This window comes from Sphaerodactylus townsendi, linkage group LG01, assembly GCF_021028975.2.
Source record: "Sphaerodactylus townsendi isolate TG3544 linkage group LG01, MPM_Stown_v2.3, whole genome shotgun sequence".
NCBI lineage: Eukaryota > Metazoa > Chordata > Lepidosauria > Squamata > Sphaerodactylidae > Sphaerodactylus > Sphaerodactylus townsendi.
The window spans coordinates 102,733,892-102,760,087 of record NC_059425.1 but is presented as its reverse complement, the minus strand read 5'-3'; the positions used below and the strand labels follow the sequence as shown (position 1 = coordinate 102,760,087).

Genomic DNA, 26,196 nt, shown 5'->3' with positions numbered 1-26,196 from the left:
GAAGAAGAAGAAGAAGAAGAAGAAGAAGAAGGAGGAGGAGGAGGAGGAGGAGGAGGAGGAGGAGGAGGAGGAGGAGGAAATATTTTCTGTAAGGAGAATCAAAGAGGCTTACAAGTTCCTTTCCCTTCCCCCTCACAACAAATACCCTGTGAGGTAGGTGGGGCTGAGAGAGCGCCAAAGAACTGTGACTAGCCCAAGGTCACCTAGCTGGCATGTGTTGGAGTGCACAAACTAACCTGGTTCACCAGGTAAGCCTCCACAGCTCAAGGGGCAGAGTGGGGAATCAAACCCAGTTCTCCAGATTAGAGTGAACCTGCTCTTAACCACTACACAACACTGGATTGAGAGCATAAGTGGAATCTGGTGAATCACACAACAGTTATCTACTGGCTGCATCTGAGTTCAGACTACCATCTACTGATTCCTTTGCTATTTTAAATAATTACTAGTTTCTATTCTTCATTTGATAAAGTATTTTTTGTGTGAAACACAAAACCTCTGATTTAGCAACACAGATTTCCATGCAGAAGTATTGTTCACATGGCAAGTGAGAATATGCACCTGCACCACAATGCTCATCCAGTTCCCCTTAACCTGGCTTCTTGTGCCTAGTAGGGCATATGGGAATGGCCAATTTGCTGTTCTGTGTAATTAGAACTAGACTGGGATTATAAAGTTATGTAGCTGGGAAAGTTATATATATACATTGCTGTGACTTTTACACAGACTTGAAATAAACCAAGCCTATCAAAAAGGTCACATTTCATTAAATCTTAATTTGAGTCTTCTCTTTTACCAAGTGTTAGCTCCTTAATACAAAGTGGCAAATCTGTCTTTTCTGCTTCCTTTCAAAATCCACAACTGTACATACACCAGTGGTTTCTCCTTCATACATGAGAATTGTCATGCAAAATAAGGAGTATGATATTCCTTCTGCTTTATTATATAACTTTTGCTAGGCATTAGTTACAACTCAATCAAATTTTACAGAGAAGAATATTTAAAGAGCAAGTTTTGGCATATGGTGAACTCACAGCTCCACCTAGTTTGTTTTATGTTAGTCATCCTCAGTTACTAAAGATGCCAGGAAGCATTTTGTACCTGCATTATTACAACTTCTTGGCCTAATTTATATAAAAAAAACAACTTTGGCTCATCTAAGAGTAATATCCTCCTGGCATTGTACCAGCCTTCCAATCTGATATTTACGGCTGCCCAGCTTGCTGAATATGACTCTGGGTTCTACTTCTACTGACAGCTTGTGACTTGGATCATTCCTGTCTGATAGCAGGTTCCTTATCTCATCTCATTTGTTTTTTACATTTACCTGGCATTTGTAATTACCTATATCAGTCAACATATTGAACTGCATTTTATAAAGGTTTTATAAAATGCCATTCAAAATCTTGTTGACCAGACATAATATATGTATTATATACTAGAAAGCATGGACTCCCGTTTGATATTCAAATAAAGCAAACAGCATTCACTGTTAAAATTAACAAACCACATAATGTCAGAGGTTTATAGAGTTTCATAAGTAAACTATCTGAGCAGATTTTCATACTGACAGATTCCTAACTATTGACCTGTCTAGTAAGTAAATTTGTTTAATTCTTCATATAAGCATTCAAAAACTGTCTTCTAAGAAGAGTTTTGGATTTATATCCCTTCTTTCTCTCTTATAGGAGACTAAGATCACTAGAAATACAGATGTGTACCTGTTAACTCCTTACATTATATAAAATGTAAGTTCCTGGTCTTTATAACTGCAGCCATGTTGTGAAAGTATGTCTCTAAGGTGCTGCTAGCTGTGTGTGACCATAAGGAAGCTTATTGTGCCATCAGCTAAGTGCAGAACAAGTTCTTTATGTGCCCAGCTAGAGATGAAGAGCTATGCCTTCAATCCTAGGCACAATAGTTAGGGAGTAAGTTCTATGGAAGTAAACTTATTTTGAGTAATATGCTCAATATATCATGCTGTTAATTCCCTTCTATCTTCTTCCTCAAATACCCCCCCCGCCCCCCCAAAAATCCTAAAATAATTAGTACTTCATTCTGTATGTATTTTTACCTGGAGTAGTGAATAGCTTGATGTCCAGCTATATTAAAATAAAAGTCAGTTGTATGTTTCATCTCATCAGTATGTCCAGAAACTTCAATCCAGTGCCCTATTGGAAGGCAGTAAACTCCATCAACCAAGTTGCTTGGATTATAAACACTGCATCGATCATGGTGAGGTCCATTGCCTGAAAAAAATAACACACAAAATTCCAATATAATTTATGTGCATGAAACCAAAGTGTTTAAAAAATATAGGGAGGGAGGGGTTTAGGGAGGGGCAGAACCACAGTTTATACTCCAAAGCAACAATTTTCTCCAATTCTAAGAGATCTTCAGATCCCACCTAGAAGTTTAAGTAAATGCCATGTTGCACCAAAATATATAAAGGTGCATTAACACCTAACTAATATAGTCACTTAAATAACTCTTCCTCTTTATTTTTACAGATAATAACTCAAGATAATCCAGCTAAGTAGACTGTATTGATATTTCTCAATAAACACAATTAACAACATGTTCTCTGATTTTGTCTCATTAACAAAACTATTATCATATGCAGTAGAAGCCTCTTACAAACCCTGATCTTCTGCTGTGAACATGTCCAACAAAATATATATATATTCTCAATGTATATAATTAGGACGATATAACTTCTGGATAGGTTGTTATTTCAGATCACCTTCTTCAAGCCCAATTCCTGAAAGTAATGTTTCAAAACCAGGTCCCTTATGTAAAACTCAATGGTATGTAAACTAATTTCTCAAAACACTTACTCTAATGAGCTTTCTGAAAGTGCATAAATATGCTAGACTTCCAAAGGTTTCCCAGGAAATATACTGGATATTTTGTCTAAAATAATAATAAATGAGCTTAATTTTATATATAAGCCATTAATAAAACACATACTGAAAATACTTGCTTGGAGAGACTTAGAATGTAGGTCAACAAAGAAAGGTAAATCAGTGATATGCCTCACTGTAGACGATGAAAGTGCTGGAGAGTGTTGCATATACATTGATATTTAATGAGACAAGATCAGAGAACATCCTGGCCATTTCCGCACGGCCTGTTTATGGCGCCCTGGGAACGGTAAAAACGCCGTTCCCAGGGAGCCATTCGCACAGGCGGCGCTGCTGCTAAGCAGCAGCACCAACCTGGCGTCGCTCTCCTCCCCAGGACGGCGTCATGCCGCTTCTGAAAAAACAACCCTTTAAAGGGTTGTTTTTCCAAGAACAGCTTGTTCTCGGGCGGCTGGGTACAACAGCAACGGGCCGAACATGTTGCCGCTCGATCATGACCATTGCTGGAAGCCCGCTTCACGCTGTCCCTCCTCGACCTGGAGGTCGGAGGGCAGCGCATGGGCTTCGACGGCCAAAGGCAGGTCGCATCGGGACAAGGTGAGCTCTGACGGGAGGGGAAGAGGCAGCTCCATCGCGAGCCACCTGCCGCCTGCCTGCTCTCCAGAGGTCAATGCTTGCATTAGCGGCCTTCCGCCTCCACGCCGCAGAATTCTTGCCAGGCGTTGGATAGTACCAAAATGCAGAAACGGCCCCTGTTAATTTTGTTTATTGGATTATCTTGAGTTGGATTATCTTGAGTTATTATCTGTAAAATAAAGAAAGAGTAAGAGTTATTTTAGTGACTATATGTTAAAGGCTTACAGGTATTAATACACCTTTACGCGTTTCGGGACAGTGTGGTATTTATTCAACCTTTCAGGTGCACCTACCAATTTTTTGATGGTTGATTCCCACCTAAAAGTTGGCAACCCTACCATCAGAGTTAATTATCATATGTCAGCACCATCCAGGGAAGCTTGCCGTAACAAAAAAATATTCAGGTATGTGAGGATTAAAAATGGAGAAACTCTGACAGAAGTCAGAGAGAAAGCAGAAAGGCCCAAAGCCTATTTTCCTTCAGTTTTTTCCCCTGAAAACAAGCGTATGTGGAGATGATAGTAGGCAAGGCATGGCATTTAGACTGCCAGTTCACATGGACAGAGAGATTGTTGACAGGTTCCTGGCTGAACTGGATAAGTACAGATTCTCTGGGCCAGATGGTATCCCAGAGTGTTCAAAGAACTTTCTAGAGGGCTTGCAGAGCCTTTGCCCATCATTTTCAAGATCTCTTGAAGTATGGGAGATGTGCCACAAGGCTGGGGGAAAGCGAACGTTATCCCAATTTTCAAAAAAAGGGAGGAGGAATGACCCAGGAAACTACAGGCTAGTCTGTTCCGGGGAAGATATTAAACAATTTTTAAAGGGATTAATTTGCAAGCATCTGGACAACTTGGGGATCTGGGGAAACCAGCACAGATTTGTCCCCAATAGGTTCTGCCAGATCAACCTTGTTTCCTTCTTTAATTCAGTGACAAGTTTATTGGATCGAGGGATTGCTGTTGATGGTTTTTACATGGATTTCAGTAAACCTTTTGACAGGTTTCCCCATCATATTCTGATGGGTAAACTGGAGCACTGTGAACTGGAGTCCAGGATAGTTAGGTAGATAGGGAACTGTTTGGAGAACCACATCTGAATGGAGGGAAATACCAGTAGGGATGCCACAGGGCCAAGTTCTGGACCTCGTACTTTTCAATATTTTTTATAAATGATCTGGATGAGGAAGTGGAGGGACTACTCATGAAATTTACAGATGACACCAAATTGGGAGCAGCAGCAAACACACCAGAAGACAGAGAGAGAAATCAACAAGATCTGAATGCACTGGAAAATTGAGTGATATGAACAAGATGCAATTCAACAATAACTGCAAAGTTCTACTTCTAGGTAACAAAAATGGGAAACACACATACTGAATGTGGAATACATTTCTAGGTAATAGTGTGTGTGAACCAGATCTTGGGGTATGGGTGGACCATAAGCTAAACATGAGCAGCCCATGTGATGCAGCTGTAAAAAAATGGCTAATGTAATCTTGAAGTGTCAACAGAGGCATAATATCCACATTGCAAGATGTCATAGTCCCACTGTTCACTGCATTAATCAGGCCACACCTGGAATACTGTGTGCAGTTATGGAGGCCTCACTTCAAAAAGGACGTGAAGAATCCCTCAAAGGATGTGAAGAATGGAGCAGGTGGAGAATGACAAGGAGGATGATTGAGGGACTGGAGCACCTTCCTTGTGAGGAGAGGCTGCAGCATTTTGGACTCTTTAGTTTGGAGAGAAGACATCTGAGGGGGTATATGATTGAAGTCTATAAAATTATGCATGGGGTAGAAAATGGCGACAGAGAGAATTCTCTTTCTCACCATACTAAAACCAGGGGGCATACATTGAAACTGCTGGGGGGAAGAATTAGGACTAATAAAAGGAACCATTTCTTCACGCAATGTGTGATTGATGTTTGGAATATGCTGCCATAGGAGGTGGTGATGGCCACTAACCTGGATAGCTTTAAAAGGGGCTTGGACAGATTTATGGAGGAGAAGTCGATCTATGACTATCAATCTTGATCTTCCTTGATCTGAGATTGCAAATGCCTTAGCAGACTAGGTGCTCGGGAGCAACAGCAGCAGAAGGCCATTGATTTCACATCCTGCATGTGAGCTCCCAAAGGTATCTGGTGGGCCACTGCAAGTAGCAGAATCCTGGACTAGATGGACTGACCAAGCAGACTCTTTCTTGTGTTCTTTCTTATGTTCTTGTGACCATCGGGACCCTACGAGGAAAGGGCAAGGGACTTGGGAATGTTCAATCTAGAGAAGAAGAGGTTGAGGGGAGATGTTCTGGGCCAATCCCTGGAGAGTGGTGAGTCTTAGGGGATGAGCAGAGCCTAGTAGGCTGAAACCAGGTTGCGAACTAACAAGGGCTGGGCTTGGAGCAGCCAGGACCCTACAGGCTCTACAGGCAGGTCAGGATTCAGAACCCAAAGTGCCTCCAGAAGCAGGCTGTGCATCCAGCCCTGCTCCAGCTGCAGAGACTCATGTGCCTAGCTTACCTGAGCCCACATGGCAACAGAGGCAGCAACACAGGGAGGCTTTGCAAGTTAAACAAAGAAGCATGTGCCTGCTACCTCCTAGTAGGCACCTTCTGCAGCAGAGGGAAGCAGAGTCTTCACAGTATGAAGCCTAACATGCTAGAAGACCCTATATTTGTTAGGATTTGCAAGTGTCTGTCACAATCCTGACAACAAGGGGTTAACTGTGTGCATGTTAATTAGCTAGTGAGGTCAGTGTCTTGCTATCTATTCATTGATTAGTCATTGGGCAGTTAATCCGACATTGTAGGTCAGAGGTTATAAAGTTAACTATGTTTCTTTGTTTCACAGTGCACCAGCACACGAGTTTTTCTTTTGTACCTGTAAGGTGGATTCACCTTAAGAGGTGAACGCCTAGGCCACATGTGGGCTCACATGTGCCTAAGTTCTGTAACTAAGTTTGTGCTAGAATAGTAAGGATTTGTGATGTATATGCCATGTATACCCTACCCTGATTTAGTTAAGTAAAGTTTCTTTTTATAATCACAGCAAAAGTCTCCTGGTCTTTCCTCTCACTCTGCTTATTACCCAAATAGGGAAACAATTCCCCAACAATATTAAGCAGGTTCACAGAGCATACCAGCCAGGATGCAACAAAGCATGTGACTTCTGCAGTGCTTTTTTGACTTGTTGATTCTGTGCATTCTGACCCTCAGACAGGACTTTTGACAGAAATTGCTTGATGGACTCCCAGACTAGACTCAGCTCCCTGCTGTAACTTGATACCTAGTAGCCCAAGTTGGGACCGGAGACATCATGGATCTCTTTAAGTATTTGAAGGGCTGTAACTTAGAGGAGGGCAAGGATCCATTCCTGTTGGCAACAGAGGATAGTGCTCACAATAATGGATTTAAATTATGGGAAGAAAGGTATTGTCTGGATATTAGGGAAAACATTTTTGTACTGAGAGTAGTTCAACAGTGGAATTGGCTGCTTGAGGAGGTGGTGAGCTCCCCCTCACTGGCAAACTTCAAGCAGTGACTGGATGAACATTTGTCAGGGGTGCTCTCTAGGCTGATCCTGCATTGACCAGGGGGTTGGATTAAACAGACTTTCAACCCTTTTAACTCTATGATTCTATCCAACAACAAGAAATACTGAAACCCATTCAAATAATTAAATTTGCTGAAATTCATACCTAATTGTGTCTTGAGAGTATATACATAGATGCAAAAGAAAAGATGTTCTCTTTAACTTTCTTCAGAATTCCTTCATCAGAAAACCAACCAGCACATTCAAAACCCTTTATTACCTGTGCAGGATGTTGCTATACCACTATCTTCTAAATATCTTTTGGCATGTACAATATTTTCCAAGATGTTCTTCAAAGTCTATCATCCTAGGTTACAGATCTGGTAAGAGCTCATGAAAAGATAAGTGCCATTTTATGTTCTAAGTGAAATGACCTAAACCTCAAGACCACTCTGCACTAATTTTTCACTGGATATTTCAACACTGTAAACAGGTATAATTTATCAGTAGAGTCTTTTCCTATTTCAGGATGTAACAGTGCCATCTGCTGCATGAAAAAAAAGTGTGCCAGTATTTTGGCACAGATCACTTTCAAAATTTATTGAATGAATTTGCTAACTCTGACATCAAATTTAAAAAGCTAAACACAGCCTTTCACAACATGTAAACATGTTGCTGATGAAAGAGTTCACTACATTTGAAGAGAGATGTAATGTAGTGGAAGAGCATGATCCTACCAGCCAGCCACATTTATAAAAAGAAATTTGAATAAATATCAAGAGTGGAGCAAAGGCTCTGTCCCATAATCGTGCACTCAAGGCTAAATCTCACCAATTTATTCCTGAGAATGTTTGTTCGGAATTACAGCTTCATTATATTGAAATCCTATACAAAAATTTCAGATCTCAAGGAAATATCCTGCGTCAGATATCACAGCTCAGACCATAGCCCTTATGGTGGTGATTCCTTGATTATAGAAATCCTGTTTTTACTCCACCCTTGCCTCATTGCCAAAGGTTTGTCTGTGCTCTTGCTTCCCTACTTTTAGGAAACTAGTAAGAAGTTCCTTTTCTTGTGGCCTTACAATGTTTTCAAAAAATGTAACGATATTTCGGTTTATCATATAATTCTATTTATTTTATGTATTTACAAAATTTGTATCCCGCCTTTCTGCCCTTACAAGGGCCATTGACTAACAATTTAAAACATATTCATTTTAAAACAATTAAAGTCAACCCCAACACACATAATGAAAACAATAAAAAACAGAGTTGAAATATATATGAAACATAAAAGTATTGTTAGGGAGGTATCATTAAGGGAGTGCCAAATGAAATAAAAAAAGTGTCCAGGTACTGGCAGAAGATGGCAACAGAAGGGTACAAATCTCCCTGGGGAGAGAGTTCCAGAACTTCGGTGGCATGACCAAGAAAGCCCTCTCCCGAGTTACCACCTGTTTAATCTCAAAAATTGGTAACATCTGAAGCATGGCCTCTGAAGATAACCATAGAGGTCAGGCACTGATTCATAAGGGAGTAGGTGGCCCTTCAGGTACTGGTCTCCAACTGTGTATGGCTTTGGAAGTCAATACTTGAACCTTTAATTGTGCCCATAAACAAATTGGGAGCCAGTGTAGATGGGCCAAGACTAGAGTGATATGGTCGTTTCGATACACTCCAGTCAACGTACTGGCTGCAGCATTCCTTAACAATTGAAGTTTTCAAAAACTTCTCAAGCAGCAGACCGACTTAGAGCAACTTTTCATAACTTGTCTAGATGTAACCAGGGCATGCACCACAGCAGCCAGATCTTTTTTTGTCAGGAAAGGGAAAGGCTGCAGCACATTAACCAATAGAAGTTCATTAACCAATCGAAGCAGCTCATTAACCAACCGCCTGACCACAGCTGCCACCTGCAATTCTAGCTGTAAACAGTTGTTCTGTAACTGGTTGTGGTGGGTTTTCTGGGCTGTGTGGCTGTGGTCTGGTGGATCTTTTCCTAACGTTTCGCCTGCATCTGTGGCTGGCATCTTCAGAGGTGTATCACAGAAGGAAGTCTGTTACACACTGTGTCCAGTCAAAAGGGAATGTTTAGTGGGGTATATATTGTCCATGCCCCAGGGTGGGATACCAATCAGTAAGTGTTTGGGTGGTTGATAGTATTGTATTGCGGGTGGGGTTTATCAGTCCAGGAAGTGATTCACATTTTCATGCCCTGCAGCAGCAGTATTGGTGAATGCAAATCCTGTGTTTGGATGGAGTCCATTGTTCATGAATTTAGCATGCCCTTGGGGTTTGTTTTTGGTGTTTTTAAGTACTGGTAGCCAAGCTTTGTTAATTCTCAGAGTCTCTTCTTTCCTGTTGAAGTTGTCTTGGTGTTTGTGAATTTCACTGGCCTCCCTGTGCAGTCTGACTTAGTAACCTTCTGAATTGTCCAGAATTTCAGTATTTTCAAATAAAATGTTACATCCAATTTTGTTTAAGACATGTTCTGCAACTGTAGATTTTTCAGGATGGTTAAGCCAACAGTGTCTTTCATGCTCCTTAATACGAGTCTGGATGCTGCTTTTTGTGGTTCCTATGTAGACCTTTCCACTGATGCAGGGTATACGATAGACTCCTGCAGAAGTGAGGGGGTCTCTCTTGTCCTTTGCTGAGAGTAGCATCTGCTGTATTTTTCTGGTAGGTTTGAAGATGGTTTGTAGGTTATGTTTCTTCATCAGTTTCCCTATTTGATCAGTGATTCCATTGATGTACGGTAGAAATATTTTTCCTGTGGTGGGCTGTTTCTCCTCAATCCTCAGGGGTTCTCTTGGTCTTAAAGCTCTTCTGATTTCCGTTGTGGAGTAGCCATTAGCCTGAAGAGCCCATTCTAGATGATTGATTTCATCAGGGAGGTGGTGAGGTTCATAAATTTGTTTTGCCCGATCTGTCAGAGTTTTGATTATACCCCTTTTCTGTTGTGGATGGTGGTTGGAGTTTTTATGTAGATACTGGTCTGTATGAGTTGGTTTTCTGTATACTGTGTGGCCCAGTTGATGGTTGGGTCTGCGAAAGACCAAGACATCTAAGAAAGGCAGTTTTCCTTCTTTTTCAGCTTCCATGGTAAATTGCATGTTTGGGTGGATGCTGTTAAAGTGGTCCAGAAAATTCAGCAGTTCCTCCTCGCCATGACTCGATTGTAAAAGTGTCATCTACAAATTGGAACCAAGTTGCAGGTTTCCTGGGTGCTGTTTTGAGGGCTTGTTTCTCAAAATGTTCCATGCAAAAATTGGCTACCACCAAGCTGAGGGAGCTTCCCATGGCTACCCCATCTGTCTGCTCATAGTAATCATTGTCCCATTGGAAGTAGCTGGTTGTTAGGCAGTGTTGAATTTTGCCAGTTCATATGTGGGGGAACCAATTGCACTCACAATAGGTCTGAGTGGAATGGAGTCCTTGTGGATTTTTGGGAGTCCATATAACCGGGGTGGAAGAGCTTCTGACTTACAGAGTCAATGGCATGTGTCTGGTTGAATGGTGGAGTTCTTAATCAATGTGGTGGTTTGGCGAGTGATTTTCTTGGTTGAGTCTTGTTTTAGTTTTTTGTATGTTGTAGGAGCCAGGAGTTCTCTGATATTTTTCTTTATATTGTTCAGGTTTTTTTTTATTACGGAGGCATTTCCCTTGTCTGCTTGAAGTATGATGATTTCTGGATCTGAGCTTAATGGAATTTCTTTCCTTTCGTGTAATACTGCTGGAGGGAAGTTTTGCTTTTTGTAATATCCTTGATGTTTCTCCTCTTAGTTCCTCTGATTCCTCTTCTGGAAGATGTCAGAGGGCTGATTCTACAGTAGCAATGATGTCTTCCATGGGAACTCTGGTGTGAGTGACAGCAAAATTGCCTCCCTTGGCCACGGCCACACAACCCGGAAAACCCACCACAACCAGTTGAATCCAGCTGTGAAAGCCTTTGACAATAAGTTGTTCTGTAATTTCATTGAAATTGACTTTATCACCTTTTATATATTTGTTTTTAAAAACAGATTAAACTACATAAAATTAATACTGTGTTCACAGGTTGCTGACCAAAAAGAACTGTTGAATATACAAATGGACAATCCACAAGGACTTGTGGGGAGCATCTCATTTTTCTCTCCCTTTTCCTTCCCCTTTTCCTTCCCTGAACTCCCCCATAGTCTCTTCCTTTTTCCTGTTTCCTTCTTTCCTCCCACTCAATAGCCAACCAACTTTAATCTGTTCCCTGTCAACTTCCCCCCTCGAGCAACCTCTACCTAGGAAAACTATCATCCAGTTGTGTGGTGCCAGCCACAGGGCCATGCTTACTTGCAAGATAGAGAACCCACAAGAACATGGGCACCTCACTTTCTCTTCTCTTGTCAACTCCAATATCCTCTCCTCTTTTTCTGCTTTCTCCATCTTAGCCATCTACCAACCTGCTTTTTACCCCCACCCCATTTTCAGTTGCAAGTAACCAGGTCTAGGTAAATTGTGCAAGTCAGGTAATAGACAATAACATCCCCATCCAAAGTCCTCGCTGATAGGATGCGGTATCACAGTGCCCTGCCACCTTCAAGAGTGCTTGCCAGAAGCACAGGAAACAAAAAATGCAACATTCCCCTCCCCCGCCGCTGTAGGAAAGTCCTCCATAGGACATATACCATGAGGCCACAGTGCCATGCTCCTGGCTGTAAACCCTGTGTGAAAGCCAACTAACACCCATGAGAATACCCCAGCCTGTTCCCCCATGCTGGCATCTAATCAGAATGCCAGTGCTGAGGAATGGGTGGCCACTGGCGCATCTGCCTCCTCCACCAAGTAAGTGCCCTGGGGAGGGCAAACGTGTTGGCGCAAGGTTGCATTGCTCCTTCAAGCCCTCTCCCCACCCCAGATAGGAATGTTCATTGGTGGTTGCTGCCAGATCTGGCCCAATGAGTCCTCTCTAAAAGGGCAAAAAAAAACCTTGGAAAAGGCCCTGCCCCCATACCCTGTCTTTTATTGACAGAAATAGAGCTTTGAAAGCTAGCAATGCTGTGGTGGTTACTGAGGCCGTCTGTTTCTTAAAGCTACAGGTGCTACTTTTATCGTTGGGGTGGGTTCACCCATCAATTTTTTTTTAAAGATTTCAGATTTTTTGGCAACTGGGGTGTTTTTTGGGGTTGTCTTTTTTAAAAAAATAACATAGTAACAGCAATATAAAAGCAGTTAAACAAAAAAATAGGAACGAAGAATGAAGCTTAACTTAATTGCAATTCAAATATAGACAGCTACACAGCTGTACAAATAGTGTTCTATAAGGGCATAAGCTGGATAATAACAGATATTATCTGGTGTATAGTCACTGTGATTGTTATTTTCTAAATGTTTGCTTACAACATTATGAAACTTAGCAAGTTAAAAACTTATTTTGTCCCCAGTGCACTTATCACAATATATCACAATACTGCTGCCTGCACCTATTAATCTCTCTCTCTCTCTCCATATATATATATATAACATTTCTACTATGTACATTTCATTTCATTGATTCTCTCTCTCTCTACATAAATATATATATATATATAACATTCCGCTGTGTATTTTTCATTTCATTGCTTCTTTTACATTTAACAATAATATGAGAAGTATGCTTTCCATTTATCTTGAAATTCTTGATTGGGTTTTTTATTGACCAAGCTTGCTATTTTGCCATTGTTGTTTAAAGGTCTGTTGTGTCTGTTCACAGCTCCAGTCTCTGAATTTAAGTATGCACAAATTTGGCCACGCTGAAAATTAGATATACTGATTAAGATAAACTCTGCCTGACCTGGATGGCTCAGGCTAGCCTGATCTTATTAGAACTTGAAAGCTAAGCAGGGTCAGCCTTACTTAGTATCTGGTGAAGAGATCATCAAAGAAGTCCAGGATTGCTAAGAAGAGGCAGGCAAACCAACTCTGAACATCTATTGCCTTGAAAATCTTACATGGTTTCCATAAATTGGCTGCAACTTAATGGCACTTTCCACCACCCCAGTTAACTCTACTTCAAAATTCTGCCTGTAATTCTTCTTTCTAATTAAACCCTATCTACTCTTATAGTGGTTAAGAGCAATGCACTCTAATCTGGAGAACCAGATTTGATTGCCCACTGCTCCACAAAAAGTGTGTCGTGTGCATTTGGTCAGTCACAGTTCTCTCAGAACTCTCTCAGCCCATGTAGAGGCAGGCAATGGCAAACCAATTCCAAATGTCTTTTGCCTTGAAAATCCTAAGGAATTACCAAAAGTCAGCTGTGGCTTGATGGCACTTTCCACAACACCATTTGAGATGTTGTGGAAGTGGCTAAGAAGATGAGCGATGAGTGAAAAATTCTGGGTTCAAATGTCAGCACAGCCATTAATTCTCTGAGTAACCTAAGAGCCAAATTACACATTACGCCGATCCCATTTTAGAGACAAATTCAACCATTTCAAAACGACATAATGCTTATCAAGTTAAGAACAAGAGATCTTGAGTTTCCAGTCCATCTTTTCAAGTGCCAAAACTGCACTCCCATGAGAATTTCAAGGGAAAAAGAACTATCACTGGAAAGTCATATCAATGTATTTCACAGTTTACTCACACATGACATTGAGATTACTATGGAAGAACTATGATTTACTATTCAGTTTATAGCTTTTAGCAACACTCATTTAAAAATATAGATAATGCCCAGTGCCAGAAACCTGGGGTGTTACGGTAAATCTTTAACATTTCAGTTTCTCTATATTCTTCCTCACTCATAGCTAGAGTTTAACAAATAAATTAATCAAACATTCTACTCACACAAGGGCACCCAATTTCCTGCTGGCTGCCAGACCAGATCTGGCAATCATCACCACACACTTTTACACTTGCTAAAAAAAATACATCAAATATGCACAAAAATTGCCCTAGGGCTACATCAAAAATAAAGAGTTTATTTGTAAAACATAAATCAAATTACAAACATATTTCTCTCCAATCTTGATTTCTTTTGTTCTCCTATTTGCAGAAATGTTGCTTTAAGATGGCTTTTTAATGCAATCTTGTAACATGAAATCAAACATAACTATGATTCTTGACAAATGTATTTTCTTTTATGTACACTGAGAGCATATGCACCGGAGACAAATTCCTTGTGTGTCCAATCACACTTGGCCAATAAAGATTCTATTCTATTCTATTCTATTCTATATAGCACCAATAACACATTTTTTAGATTCTCCATGTAGGGTTTTCGTTTGAAGAAGGAAGATGCACAGGTGCGTTTCTAAACAGATCCCAGTTAACACATGGCTTGAATGTTCTATGATGAGATATACAGAAAGCAAACGTGATTATTTTAGAAAGGACAAAGGAATATTTATTATTTGGGGCTGGCTTCTGAACTGGAATATTTTCTATACCTATGTTGATTAAAAAAACTTTTCCATGCAATTTGCTTGCATATCAACTTACACAAGAACAAAGCAATCCAATAAGTCCGCCTTACAAATCAATCTTTGTGAACAGCATTCCTTTTAAAGCCCTCAGGACTGCACAGATGGCTCCTGGCATGATATGTAAGAAAGATGATCAAACTGACATATCAAAAAGCCATTGGCTTTATTGCAAAGCAGATTAAAACAAAGATCTCTGAGCAATGTTCAGCTCATATGGGAGAGAAGAACAAACAAGAATACAAAAAGTATGTAAGAAATGATCAGAAGGGAAAAGTAATCCAAACTAGCCAAGGATCAGCAATGGCAAGAAAAACATAAGCGCCACTAGGAAGGGAGAAGAGAGGAAACATCAAAAAAGATGAACTTTAAGACTGCAAGACTCCATTGCACAGAGACCTGTATTACAAATTGTCTAATCAGTATAACTTGCAAGCCTTCCACTAACCCTTATTTCTTTATTTGTTTTTCTATTCCTTCTTCCTTCCCCCAGTTAAGTTTTGAGGATGAAGGAGCTTCTAACAGCCAGCCACAGAGAGCAACAGCAACCATGGCGATGTTGTTAAAAGATCCAGAAACCAGAAAGCTGAAGACATTACTTATCACATGCACTCTTTATTGAATTAAAAGGGTTTTTTAGGGCAATAGCAGACTTCCTCATTTCACAGATCTGAAATTGTATGCACAAATTGGTGCTGCGTGGCCTATTCCAGTAGATGGAACACTGCAATGGCCCATAAAGATCCATGAAGGTTCCACTTGCTGGACTGAAGCTGCATGTGCCCCGCCAGTCATGCCAACCACCAGTTTATTGGTGTGCGTGTGTTTGTGTGCACTGAATAAAGGCCACTTCAGTTCTCCCTCCCACCCCCACCAAAATGAATGGTGTTCTGAGTGCAGGCATAAGAGTACTGCCATTTTCAAAATAGCCTCATGTTTATAAAAAAAATTATGGGACATCTCTTAAGGTTGAAATAGGAGTTGATGAAAAGCCCAGAAATATAAACAAATACATAAAATCCCTTTTAAAAGTATAGCGACAAGAGGCAAAAGTACAAAAAAACCAGCAATCCGGTTTGTAGATCTGTGCTGTATCAGCTGGAGGCAGCACAGGAAAGGCAGTGCTGCATCTCCTCCAAAAGGGTATTTGCATGGCGAAGCAGGAAGGGAAATTTGAAATCCCTCCCACTGCCCAGATCGCCCCACTGGCCACAATGGCTCATGAAGCATCAAACTGCAAGATGTCCAAGAGCCAGGGAGCTGGCGTTCCTGCACTGGAATGCCAAAGGAAGCTGATTAATAATGGCTCCACCCCCAGGACCACCACTCCAAGCCTTTGCCCCATGCTGGCATCTGCTCAGAATGTCACCGCAGCTCCGTGGTGCCCTGGACTTCCGCATTTCAGCACCATGGGGCAGAGGGGTGGCCAGCTGGTGGTGTGTTTGCCTACTCTGCTGGCGGGGCTGCCCCTTATGTGGTGGAGGGGTCAAACTCATTGGCATGGCCCTTTACCATTTCTTTTCCAGATTCAATCTCCCTCCTCTGGATTGGGCTGTAAATGTGGATTGGGACAGCATATTTCCCCTAAAAGTGGTGGCTTCTTTAACCATTGTACAATGGAGTTCACATGGTAGTGAACAAGCAATTTCCTCCCCCCCCCCCATATATATACTATTATAATATAAAAATTAGGAGTTCTTGTCCTTGATGACAGAAATCTGTCACCAATATTCTAGATCTATGTTCCAACAGTGTTACTGAATTCACAAAGGTTTTGTTTTTGACTTCAAAAGGTATTTCTGATCAGGGCCATCAAAAATAGTTACAACCAGAAGTGACATCACCATGTGGCCAGCGTTGCTAGCCTAAGGCTCTGTTTTTCTTCCAGTAAATCCCCCCACTGGTTGCCAGAGGATACTTGGCAATCTTATTAGGATCACATTGTGACAAATCACCTTGAACGACATTATCATTTCCAAAACTAAGGACATAAGAACATAAGAACATAAGAACAAGCCAGCTGGATCAGACCAAAGTCCATCTAGTCCAGCTCTCTGCTATTCGCAGTGGCCCACCAGGTGCCTTTGGGAGCTCACATGTAGGATGTGAACGCAATGGCCTTCTGCGGCTGTAGCTCCCGATCACCTGGTCTGTTAAGGCATTTGCAATCTCAGATCAAGGAGGATCAAGATTGGTAGCCATAAATCGACTTCTCCTCCATAAATCTGTCCAAGCCCCTTTTAAAGCTATCCAGGTTAGTGGCCATCACCACCTCCTGTGGCAGCATATTCCAAACACCAATCACACATTGCGTGAAGAAGTGTTTCCTTTTATTAGTCCTAATTCTTCCCCCCAGCATTTTCAATCAATGTATGTCCCCTGGTTCTAGTATTGTGAGAAAGAGAGAAAAATTTCTCTCTGTCAACATTTTCTACCCCATGCATAATTTTGTAGACTTCAATCATATCCCCCTCAGCCGCCTCCTCTCCAAACTAAAGAGTCCCAAACGCTGCAGCCTCTCCTCATAGGGAAGGTGCTCCAGTCCCTCAATCATCCTTGTTGCCCTTCTCTGCACTTTTTTTCTATCTCCTCAATATCCTTTTTGAGATGCGGCGACCAGAACTGGACACAGTACTCCAAGTGCGGTCGCACCACTGCTTTATATAAGGGCATGACAATCTTTGCAGTTTTATTCTCAATTCCTTTCCTAATTATCCCCAGCATAGAGTTTGCCTTTTTTACAGCTGCCATGCATTGAGTTGACATTCCCATGGAACTATCAACTAAGACGCCCAAATCCCTTTCCTGGTCTGTGACTGATAGCACTGACCCCTGTAGCGTGTATGTGAAGTTTGGATTTTTTGCCCCTATGTGCATCACTTTACATTTTGCTACATTGAACTGCATTTGCCATTTCTGAGCCCACTCACCTAATTTATCAAGGTCCGCTTGGAGCTCTTCGCAATCCTTTGCGGTTCTCACCACCCTACATAATTTGGTATCATCTGCAAACTTGGCCACCACGCTACCCACCCCTACTTCCAGGTCATTTATGAATAGGTTAAAGAGCACTGGTCCCAAAACGGATCCTTGGGAAGTTGACAGAAGTTGACAAAACGGATCCTTGGGAAGTTGACAGAAGTTTCCTACTAGTATACACAGTCTATAAAAACATACTCAGTCCTCCAGGTTGTGGATTAAAAATAGGTAATAGCTCATACACTCCCACCCTATTTGGTTTTCCTTTCAATTCCCTTTTGATTGCAAACTTTCCTTTTCTATTACATCGGCACTGACAAAAAATAGTTAGCCTTCTATCTCCAAACCAGAACTGGAAACCAATGAGAACTTGGTTTCCAGTTCTGCTTTGGAAAGGAAATGGTAACCAGATATTACCAATTTGGACGTCATAGAACTATGGTGACAATGGTCAAGAATGCCTCTTTGTCTGTCTGTAATGATAGCAGGAATGAAAGTATACCATGGGCAGGTACAAGAAACCTGTAAAACAAATTTTCCATTGGTGGCTGGGATTAAGGTGGGACTGGGATGCAGGTAGACAGGGATTTTAATTTCACTGTCATTATCTTGTTTTTTACATAATGTATTTTTTAACATTTTATTTAAAATATTCATATCCTGCCTTTCAAAGCTAACACCATTTTCAAAAATTAAAAGGGGTTATGCAAAATAAGAGGCAAGAACGATGTACCAAGTGGCTGACCAATCAGATAAAAATTTAATAATGTAAGTATAACTTCTGCTTGTGGGTTCTGTGGAGCAGATTTACTTTTCCTTAACATATGACACTTATCAAAAATTAACATTTAACATAACACTTCAAGGTTCTGTTCAAGTTTCATTCCAAGTCCTTCTTATTACAGTCTGATAATGCCAAGTCCATTTCTTCCTGCTGGTGGGTGGCTCATGAAGACTCCAGAGGCTTGGTGAACTGAAGTTGAGATGATGAACGTCCCCAAAAGAACTCTCACCAATTACCCTGAAACAATAAATTCTAACCTTTACAATATAGCAGAAATAAACAACTCCCTTCCCACTAGTTCCCAACAACATTGCAGTTACCTTAAACAAGGTGTTAAGAGCTTATAAACAAATCAATCAAGGTTCCAGCCTGGTAGCCTTGCTTCATCCAACCTCATGCGTTGTTGCAGCCTCTTGCTGCTTTCAGTTTCCACCCATTCTGAACATAGGGGTTACACGGGACCTTGATAAATGAAGTCACACAGCATATTCCAAAGTCAGAGGCAGATTCCGCATGAGCCACTCCCCGCAGAGCTCTGCAGGGAGAGAAGGTAAGTGTGGGGGGAAATGGAGGTGCTGAAAAGCGGCGCCTTCAACCTGAATGCATGATGCCAGCAGGGAAACACTGTTTCCCAAAAACAGCATTTCTGCCCGGGGGGGGAAGCACGGCACTGCCTCGTTGTGAAGGTGGCAGCCGTGTGAACAGCGTTCCAGGGACAGTGTTTTTACCATCCCTGGAACGCTGTTTTTGGCCCCTGCGAATTCGCCTCAGTGCTACCACACAATAGGCCCAATCACCAAGATCATCCATCTTCTTTCCAAATGTGGAGGAACAAAACAAAGATCTTAACATAAATTTATCTTTAAAATACTGTACCTACTTTGATTCTTTAGTACTAGGGGCAGTCCACCTAGTAGATAGCTCCAAGCAGGGGGGCAGCAGGGGCAGCAAGCAGCACCAGAAGGGGTGCCCCTGGCCACAGTGCCACCAATGGGAACATGTTTACCTGGCCTTCTTTTCCCATCCCCATCGACATGAAGAAGGGAGGAAGGAAAATTAACCAGTATCCAACTCTGCTGCCACTAATACTAACTCTACCCACTGTTTTCATAGCAGGGCTGTGCCAACTTTGCTGCCCAAGTTTGTGTGTGCCCTACTGAATCATGGTGGCTCGGGGAATGTTCAAGATGGTGGGGAGCTTGGCATGCCTTTGTTGCCCCAAAAAGGAGAGAGGGAAGATCAGACAGCTGCTAGTTGTGTTGCTGCCTCTAGGCTCCACACTCACCTGGCTAACAGTGTGGTGTGCCTTTTCTCCTAGCTAAATCTGTGTGCGCTTGGCTGAAGCATGGTGGCACATAGGACTCTCAAATGGGTGAGGAGTTAGCTGAGAATTTCTGGCCCACAAGTCACTTCTATTAGCACTGCCATTAATACATGGATGCAAAACCTCCAAGAAGAAATTACCTTTCAACAATGGGAGGCATTATATTGAATTTACGACATGTCAAATGTTAAAAGAGAACTGGTACAAAATGTTGTACAGATGGTTTATGATTCCCAAAGACATTAAGCAAATGAGCAAAAATAGTTGCTGGAAATGTCAAGAAGAAGTTAGATCTTTCTTTCACATGTGGTAGACTTGTAAAATAATTGAAAAGTATTGGGTAGAGTTTTATGCGAAAATGCAAAAAAAATTAAGACAAAATTCCCTTTTTCTCCTAAAATAATCTTGCTTGGTATTCTCTCTGAGAACTTACAAAAAAACTTTAATGAATTATATTGGTATATAGGCTAATGGCTGCCAGAGTGTTAACAGCACCTAGCTGGAAGACGGAGAGTTGCCCAAATATGGAAACTTGGGAGGATAAAGTAAGGGTATGCTACAATGGCGAAACTGACAAACTTTGTAAACAGAAAGTCAAAATCTGAGTTTGATCAGAAGTGGGAAGCATTTTTTTCAGTATTAGGCTGAATCAATAACATAAATATGTTAATAGTTCAGGTTATAAGTATTTGTTAAATTGATACATATCAATAGGTGCTAATGAAATAATTGAAGAACAGAATGCTAGATGGGGTAAAAGAAGGTAGTTGTGTTTAATTTTATGGTTAGGTATTTTTCTGTTTCTGTTTTATTTTACTTGTTTTTCTATTTACCATCTTCTTCTGTATAACTATTTTGAGAAAATCAGTAAAAATTATTTTAAAAAAATATACAGAATGATAAATGTACTATTTGTAAGAAACATGAATGGAAATTACAGAATTCATTAAAAGAAGAACTATTATATCCATCAAAAATGCAAATTGAAATTACAACAGTTTTGAAGTTTTATAGCAACATATTTTGCCAGAAATGCTCACAGTCAGAGCCTTAATCTTCTTTATAAGGAAAGATGGATTGCTATCTAAATCCTGAGCACCAGACTGGCAGTGATACTCAACACCAGATTTATCTGCATATTCCCTGTAAGCAGTTATAATTTACTATATTCCAAACCCAATCCAGAACAGCATCTGAATATTAAAATCAACACTATTTCAAAAGCAGTAAATGTAAATAAATGTATAAACAAACAAAATGAGATCAGGCTAAAAAGATTCTTTACATCAATTAACATCAGAACAATAATAAGGACTCGCAAACTCTCCACCTCATCCCTCCTTTCCTTCTATGCCTCCCTTCTTTTCTTTGATTGCTTCCTTGTCTCGCAGCTTCTTCTCAGTACTACTTTTTCTTCCCTTGGTATATTACTGACACCCTTGCTTCTGTTTTTCTTCCCTTTGTCTCCTTACCTCAGACCCTATCCCTTTCAGTTCTGTCCCATACTTCTATATTCTTTTCCTATGAACTAGAGCAGGGGTCCGCAACCTGTGGCTCCGAAGCCGCATGCAGCTCTTTCAGCCTTATACTGCAGCTCCACATGGCCTGGAGGTCGGAGGGTAGTGTGGCATGTCCCTCCAGCCCTCCAGAGCAGCGCTGGAAGGAAAGGTGAATGGAGGGCCGAACCGGAGGTGGCTCTGTGCGTGAAGGTGCTGCTTTTCGTGTCCCCTCCCCTCCCCTCTCCTTCCAGCATTGCTCTGGAGGGACGAGCCCTGGAGGTCAGAGGGTAGCGTGGGCATGTCCCTCCAGAGCAGCCGCCATCCCCCCTGCCATCCCTGCAGCCACCATCCCCCCTTTGCCCCACAGAGCAGACAGCTGCCTGCTCCATCGGGCAGAGGGGTTTTTTCTGCCTGCCTCCTCTGCCTTCTGCAGTGCGAGATGTGGCAGCACCAGGCAGGCTGGAGCCACCATCCCCCCTCTGCCCCACGGAGCCACTGCCTCCCGCAGCGCGAGAGGTGGTGGCACTGGGCAGGCTGTGGCCGCCATCCCCCCCTCTGCCCCACGGAGCAGGCGGCTGCCTGCTCCGTAGGGCAGAGGGGGTTTCCCTGCCCGGCGCATCTGCCTCCCAGGGCTGGAAGGAAAGGTGAGTGGAGGGGCCAAACTGGAGTGGAGCCGCCTCTCCAGCTCAGTAGATCTTCAGGGCCATGGAAAATGGGTTCAAATGGCTCTTTGGGTGGTAAAGGTTGCTGACCCCTGAACTAGAGGGTAGGGAATTGACAAAAAAACCCTGTAGATGTTTCTCAGTGACTTCAGATGCTTCCCTGAATATGGAGTTTTCCTGTAAGGACATGTGAGAAACGGTGGCTTGGATCTGGAAATCTATCAAAAATCTGTCCACATTTGGAAAACATAAACAGTCTGATATACAGCAATTTCTATTAATTCTAATGTTTTCATGAAGAAACATGCAAACCAAGAAAGCAAATTGCCATGTGTATACAACATCTAACCCACAGGTAGGGTTGCCAACCTCCAAATGGTGGCTGGAGATCTCCTATGATTACAATTGATCTCCAGAGATCATAGACAGAGGTCAGTTCCCCTGGAAAAAATGGCTGCTTTGGAAGATGGACTCTATGGCATTCTACTCCATTGAAGCCCTTCCCCAAATCCCGCCTTTCTAAGGGTGTACCCCCAAGATCTCCAGGTATTTCCCAACCCAGATCAGCCAACCCTACTCACTGGCAGCATGTGGTTCAAAGCCCAAATATTTGACTAAATTTCCATGGGCAGCTATCCCTCATTGTAGTCTAACCCAGCACCGGACTGGCAAGCACTTGCAAGGCCATTGGCTCCCCCATCTGGACATAGGTTTCTTTTATGCCAGGCACACTGTGAATCTCACCATGTTGTTGTTACGATAAAATGCAGCATGACAGACCCATGCACCTGAGCTACTCAGAGATTGACAGACAGAATGCTCACAGTATGTGTAATATCCAGATCTGTTCAGCAAGTAATGATCCCTTTGCTGTCAAAATGAAGAACTTGCATAAACCAATTGTAAGCAGTTCTTAAACCATCTTGAATCTCAAGCTCAGTTCATGTCAAGGGACTCTCATATGACTGTTTAATTGTTGCATTCAATATTGATATGGCATTACATCATTATATATCACTGCAAAATGTTAATTTCCGGCACAAATGTATTGTGTAATTATACACACATGGGAAAAAATGGTTCTGTGACAGATTTTTGGTTGATTTCTGTTCTGTCCTATCAAGATTTCCTTGCATCTGAAAGTGTATAAAGGCCTAATATTTTTTCACTTATTAAAAGGAATGAAAACAACAAAATTAAAATAGGTAAAATTTACTTTTTAGCATCAACAACAAAAACACTGAATAGATTGCAGTAAAAGTTGATTAAGCTTTCATGGTGCTACTCTATATAAGAAAAACAGAGTTTTTGCTTGTACTCAAGTAATATAGTGCCATCTTGTGGGAATAATAAGCTTAAAAAGACTGAAGATTCTGATTTAAAAACCTTTTGAGTAAGTCTGGAGGAATGATATATGAGGAAGAATAAACGTTTTTAGAAGTTAGCAAATAGGAAGAAATGGCAATTATGACTCACTAAAAACACAACAGGCTCACGGTAAACAACATAGGTTTTGAAGGCTCCAGGGCCAAATTAGGTGTGCTGCCCAGAATTTATTCACTTGAGTTCCAAACAAAAGTATCTGCAATTAAAATCAATGAATACATAATATCAGTAATGTTCCTAAAAATAAACAATCTATATGATTATTACTGTGTCTGTCCCTGTAGTGAAATGAGAGTGTGGGGTGGGGGAGGAGACCTGGCTGCCCCCCACCCCCTGCCGCCCCCTTTTCTCTCGTCTGTTTGGACTGGGATAAGCTCTCCAGTCCAAACGGGGGAAGGAAAGGCAGAGGAGCCTGGCTGCCCCCCCCCCCCACCTGCCGCCCTTTTCTCTCGCCTGTTTGGACTGGGATAAGGTCTCCAGTCCAAACGGGAGAAAAAGAGAACAGAGGGCTCCCTGGCTGCCCCACACACACACCTGCCGCCCTTTTCTCTTGCCTGTTTGGACAGGGATAAGCTCTCCAGTTCAAACGGGGAAGGAAAGGCAGAGGAGCCTGGCTGCCCCCCCCCCACCTGCCGTCCTTTAATTTACTGAGAGCTTTAGCAGACTGTATTTCTATTATACCATATACTTAATTGGAAAGCAGTCACAGTATTTATTTCTAAGTAGAAGTGCAATATGGGATTTTAATTGGATTGTGAATTTATGTTGGAAGCTGTCCTGAGACTGAAGGAACGGTTGGCAATGCACACAAATTGAACAACAACAACAACAACAACAACAACAACAACAACAACAGGTAAAATACTATAAAGTCATTGCACTACAAACTGGCTTGCAGCTGTGCTAAACCAGACCTGTGGTATGGCAGGCTGCCTTCCCCTATTGTCTGTCCCACCTTCCCCCACAACAGAAATTTCTGGCCATGAGACTGCGCAATAAAACTTTTCTATTGCACAGAAAGAATGCCTAGTTAGTCAAGATTTGGAAGCTGAAGGAGTGCTCAGTAGGTGACGTTCTGGATATTGTATGGCAAGGCAACATATTTGTGGTTATATAACGTATATGTTTTACTACCGTGTTAGCTTACTAACTGCTCCTCCCCTTTATCCTTACTGCGCATGGCAGTAGCTGTCACGTCCCCTACAGGGCTAGTGGACAGGACAGAGGAGGGGCAGGTGGCTTCACACGCTCTAGCCTCAGATTCTAGCCTCAGATGCGCGCCATTCAGAAAGACGAGTCGGGCGGCGCCTGTCCTGATTGGGCCGTTACCTTCCCAGACTGTCTCCCCCGTCTCGTGCCGCCTGAGGAACTTGTACCAGAACGTGCACGCGGCCTCTTCTTCGGGAAGGGCCACCTCCGTGAGCCACAGCACCGGTTCTTGAGCAGGCAGAGGAGCTAGTGGCCGCGCCGGCTTCATGGTCAAGGCGTGCTGAGGGTCCCAGTGACCCAGCTCCGGGCGCGAGCCTGACAGACATAGCGCCGTGCCGCCTTCTGCCAGCCTGGCGGGCAAAATTACCCCGAAACGGAACAGCATGGGAGAGGCCTGGCCCTTTAAGAACCCTCCGGACTAGCAGTCTAGAGAAGTTGTGCCTTGATTCACTCTCTCCGCCGCTAGAGGGCGGAAGATAGAGCGGAGTTGCGCAATGTCACTTGCGTAGGTCCGTGGCGCCGCCCGACCAAGGATCATGTGACAGCAAAGTGTGCTTTTTAGCCAGGCGGATGCGGAAGGGTGATAAAGAGTGCATGCTTCAAGGGCTTTTAAAGGGTCTCTTGCTTAGTGTCCCTTCTTTCAAGGATATGCAACTATTATTTATGTGATATTCCAGGCACTTTTCGACATTGCTTACTAATGGGAGTACAAGTTATCTTTTGAGGCATTATACAGATTAACAAAAATCTGTTCTAGTATATGAACTTTTGTGACTTCTTATGCCATGAATTCCTATGCAGAGTAATACAGCTAACCAATACTTTCGCTTTTTCCTGATTTTATGTTATATCGGTAAAAAGTTTAGGTTTGATAGGGAAGTATTGTCTATAGTCCCCTCCCACTGAATTTATGCCTTCAAAATTTCTAGAAATTTTACATCTTCCTACATTTTGGGTTTGGCCTCCAACGTGACAGCAGGGCACACCAGAACTGCTTAAGACTTATGAGAAACATCTGAGGTCTGAACAATAAAATATTAAGCTAGAATGTGGTGCCGTTTTCGCTCGCCTGTTTGGACCGGGATAAGCTCTCCAGTCCAAACGGGAGAGAAGAGGAAGAGCAGAAGGAGCACCTGGCTGCGCCCCACCTGCCGCCCTTTTTTCTCTCTCCTTGCCTGTTTGGACTGGGATAAACTCTCCAGTCCAAAGAGCTAAGGAAAGAAGAGCAGAGAACCTAATGCTTGCACCTCTCGCCTGTTTGGACTGGGATAAAACTCTCACAGTGTCCAAAACGGGGAGAAGAGCAGAAGGGAGCCTGGCTGCCCCCCCCCCCCCCTTTCTCTCGCCTGTTTGGACTGGGATAAACTCTCCCCGGCGAATCCAGAACAGGGAAAGAGGAATGAGGAGAAGGTAGAGAGCCTGGCTGCCCCCTTCTCTCTCACGCCTGTTTGGACTGGGATAAGGTCTCCAGTCCAAACTGAGCGGAAAAAAAAGACAGAAGTGCCTAGCTGCCCCACCACCACCACCTGCTGCCTTGCTTACTTCTCTCGCCTGTTTGGACTGGGATAAGCTCTCCAGTCCAAACGAGCAGGGAGAACAGAGAACCCTGACTGCCGCCCTTTTCTCTCGCCTGTTTGGACTGGGATAAGCTCTCCAGTCCAAACGGGAAGAGCAGAGAAAAGAAAGGCAAGGAATTGCTTGCCGCCCCCTTTTCTCTCGCCTGTTTGGACTGGGATAAGCTCTCCAGTCCAAACGGGGGAAAGAGAGCAGGAAGAGAACCTGGCTGTCCCACCCACCTTTTCTCTCGCCTGGTTTGGACTGGGATAAGCTCTCTCCAGTCCAAATGGGGGGAAAAGGAAAGCACAGAAGGAACCTGGCTGC

At 42.5% G+C, this 26,196-nt stretch overlaps 1 protein-coding gene across 2 annotated transcripts in view; it reads right to left on the bottom strand.

The window, feature by feature from the left end:
* EPM2A (EPM2A glucan phosphatase, laforin) overlaps positions 1-24,761 on the bottom strand; it is a 45,848-nt gene extending 21,087 nt beyond the window's left edge. The window contains exons 1-2 of one of the 2 annotated variants that reach the window (XM_048489233.1): positions 24,436-24,761; positions 2,075-2,249 (exon numbers count right to left, since the gene is read on the bottom strand). In XM_048489233.1, the coding sequence (XP_048345190.1) occupies positions 2,075-2,249; positions 24,436-24,700 (440 nt within the window). In that variant the 5' untranslated portion in view covers positions 24,701-24,761. Of the gene's footprint in view, positions 1-2,074; positions 2,250-24,279; positions 24,344-24,435 lie in introns of those variants that run through there. The other variant, XM_048489242.1, reaches the window with a different exon arrangement.
* Between the last annotated feature and the right edge of the window lie 1,435 nt (positions 24,762-26,196).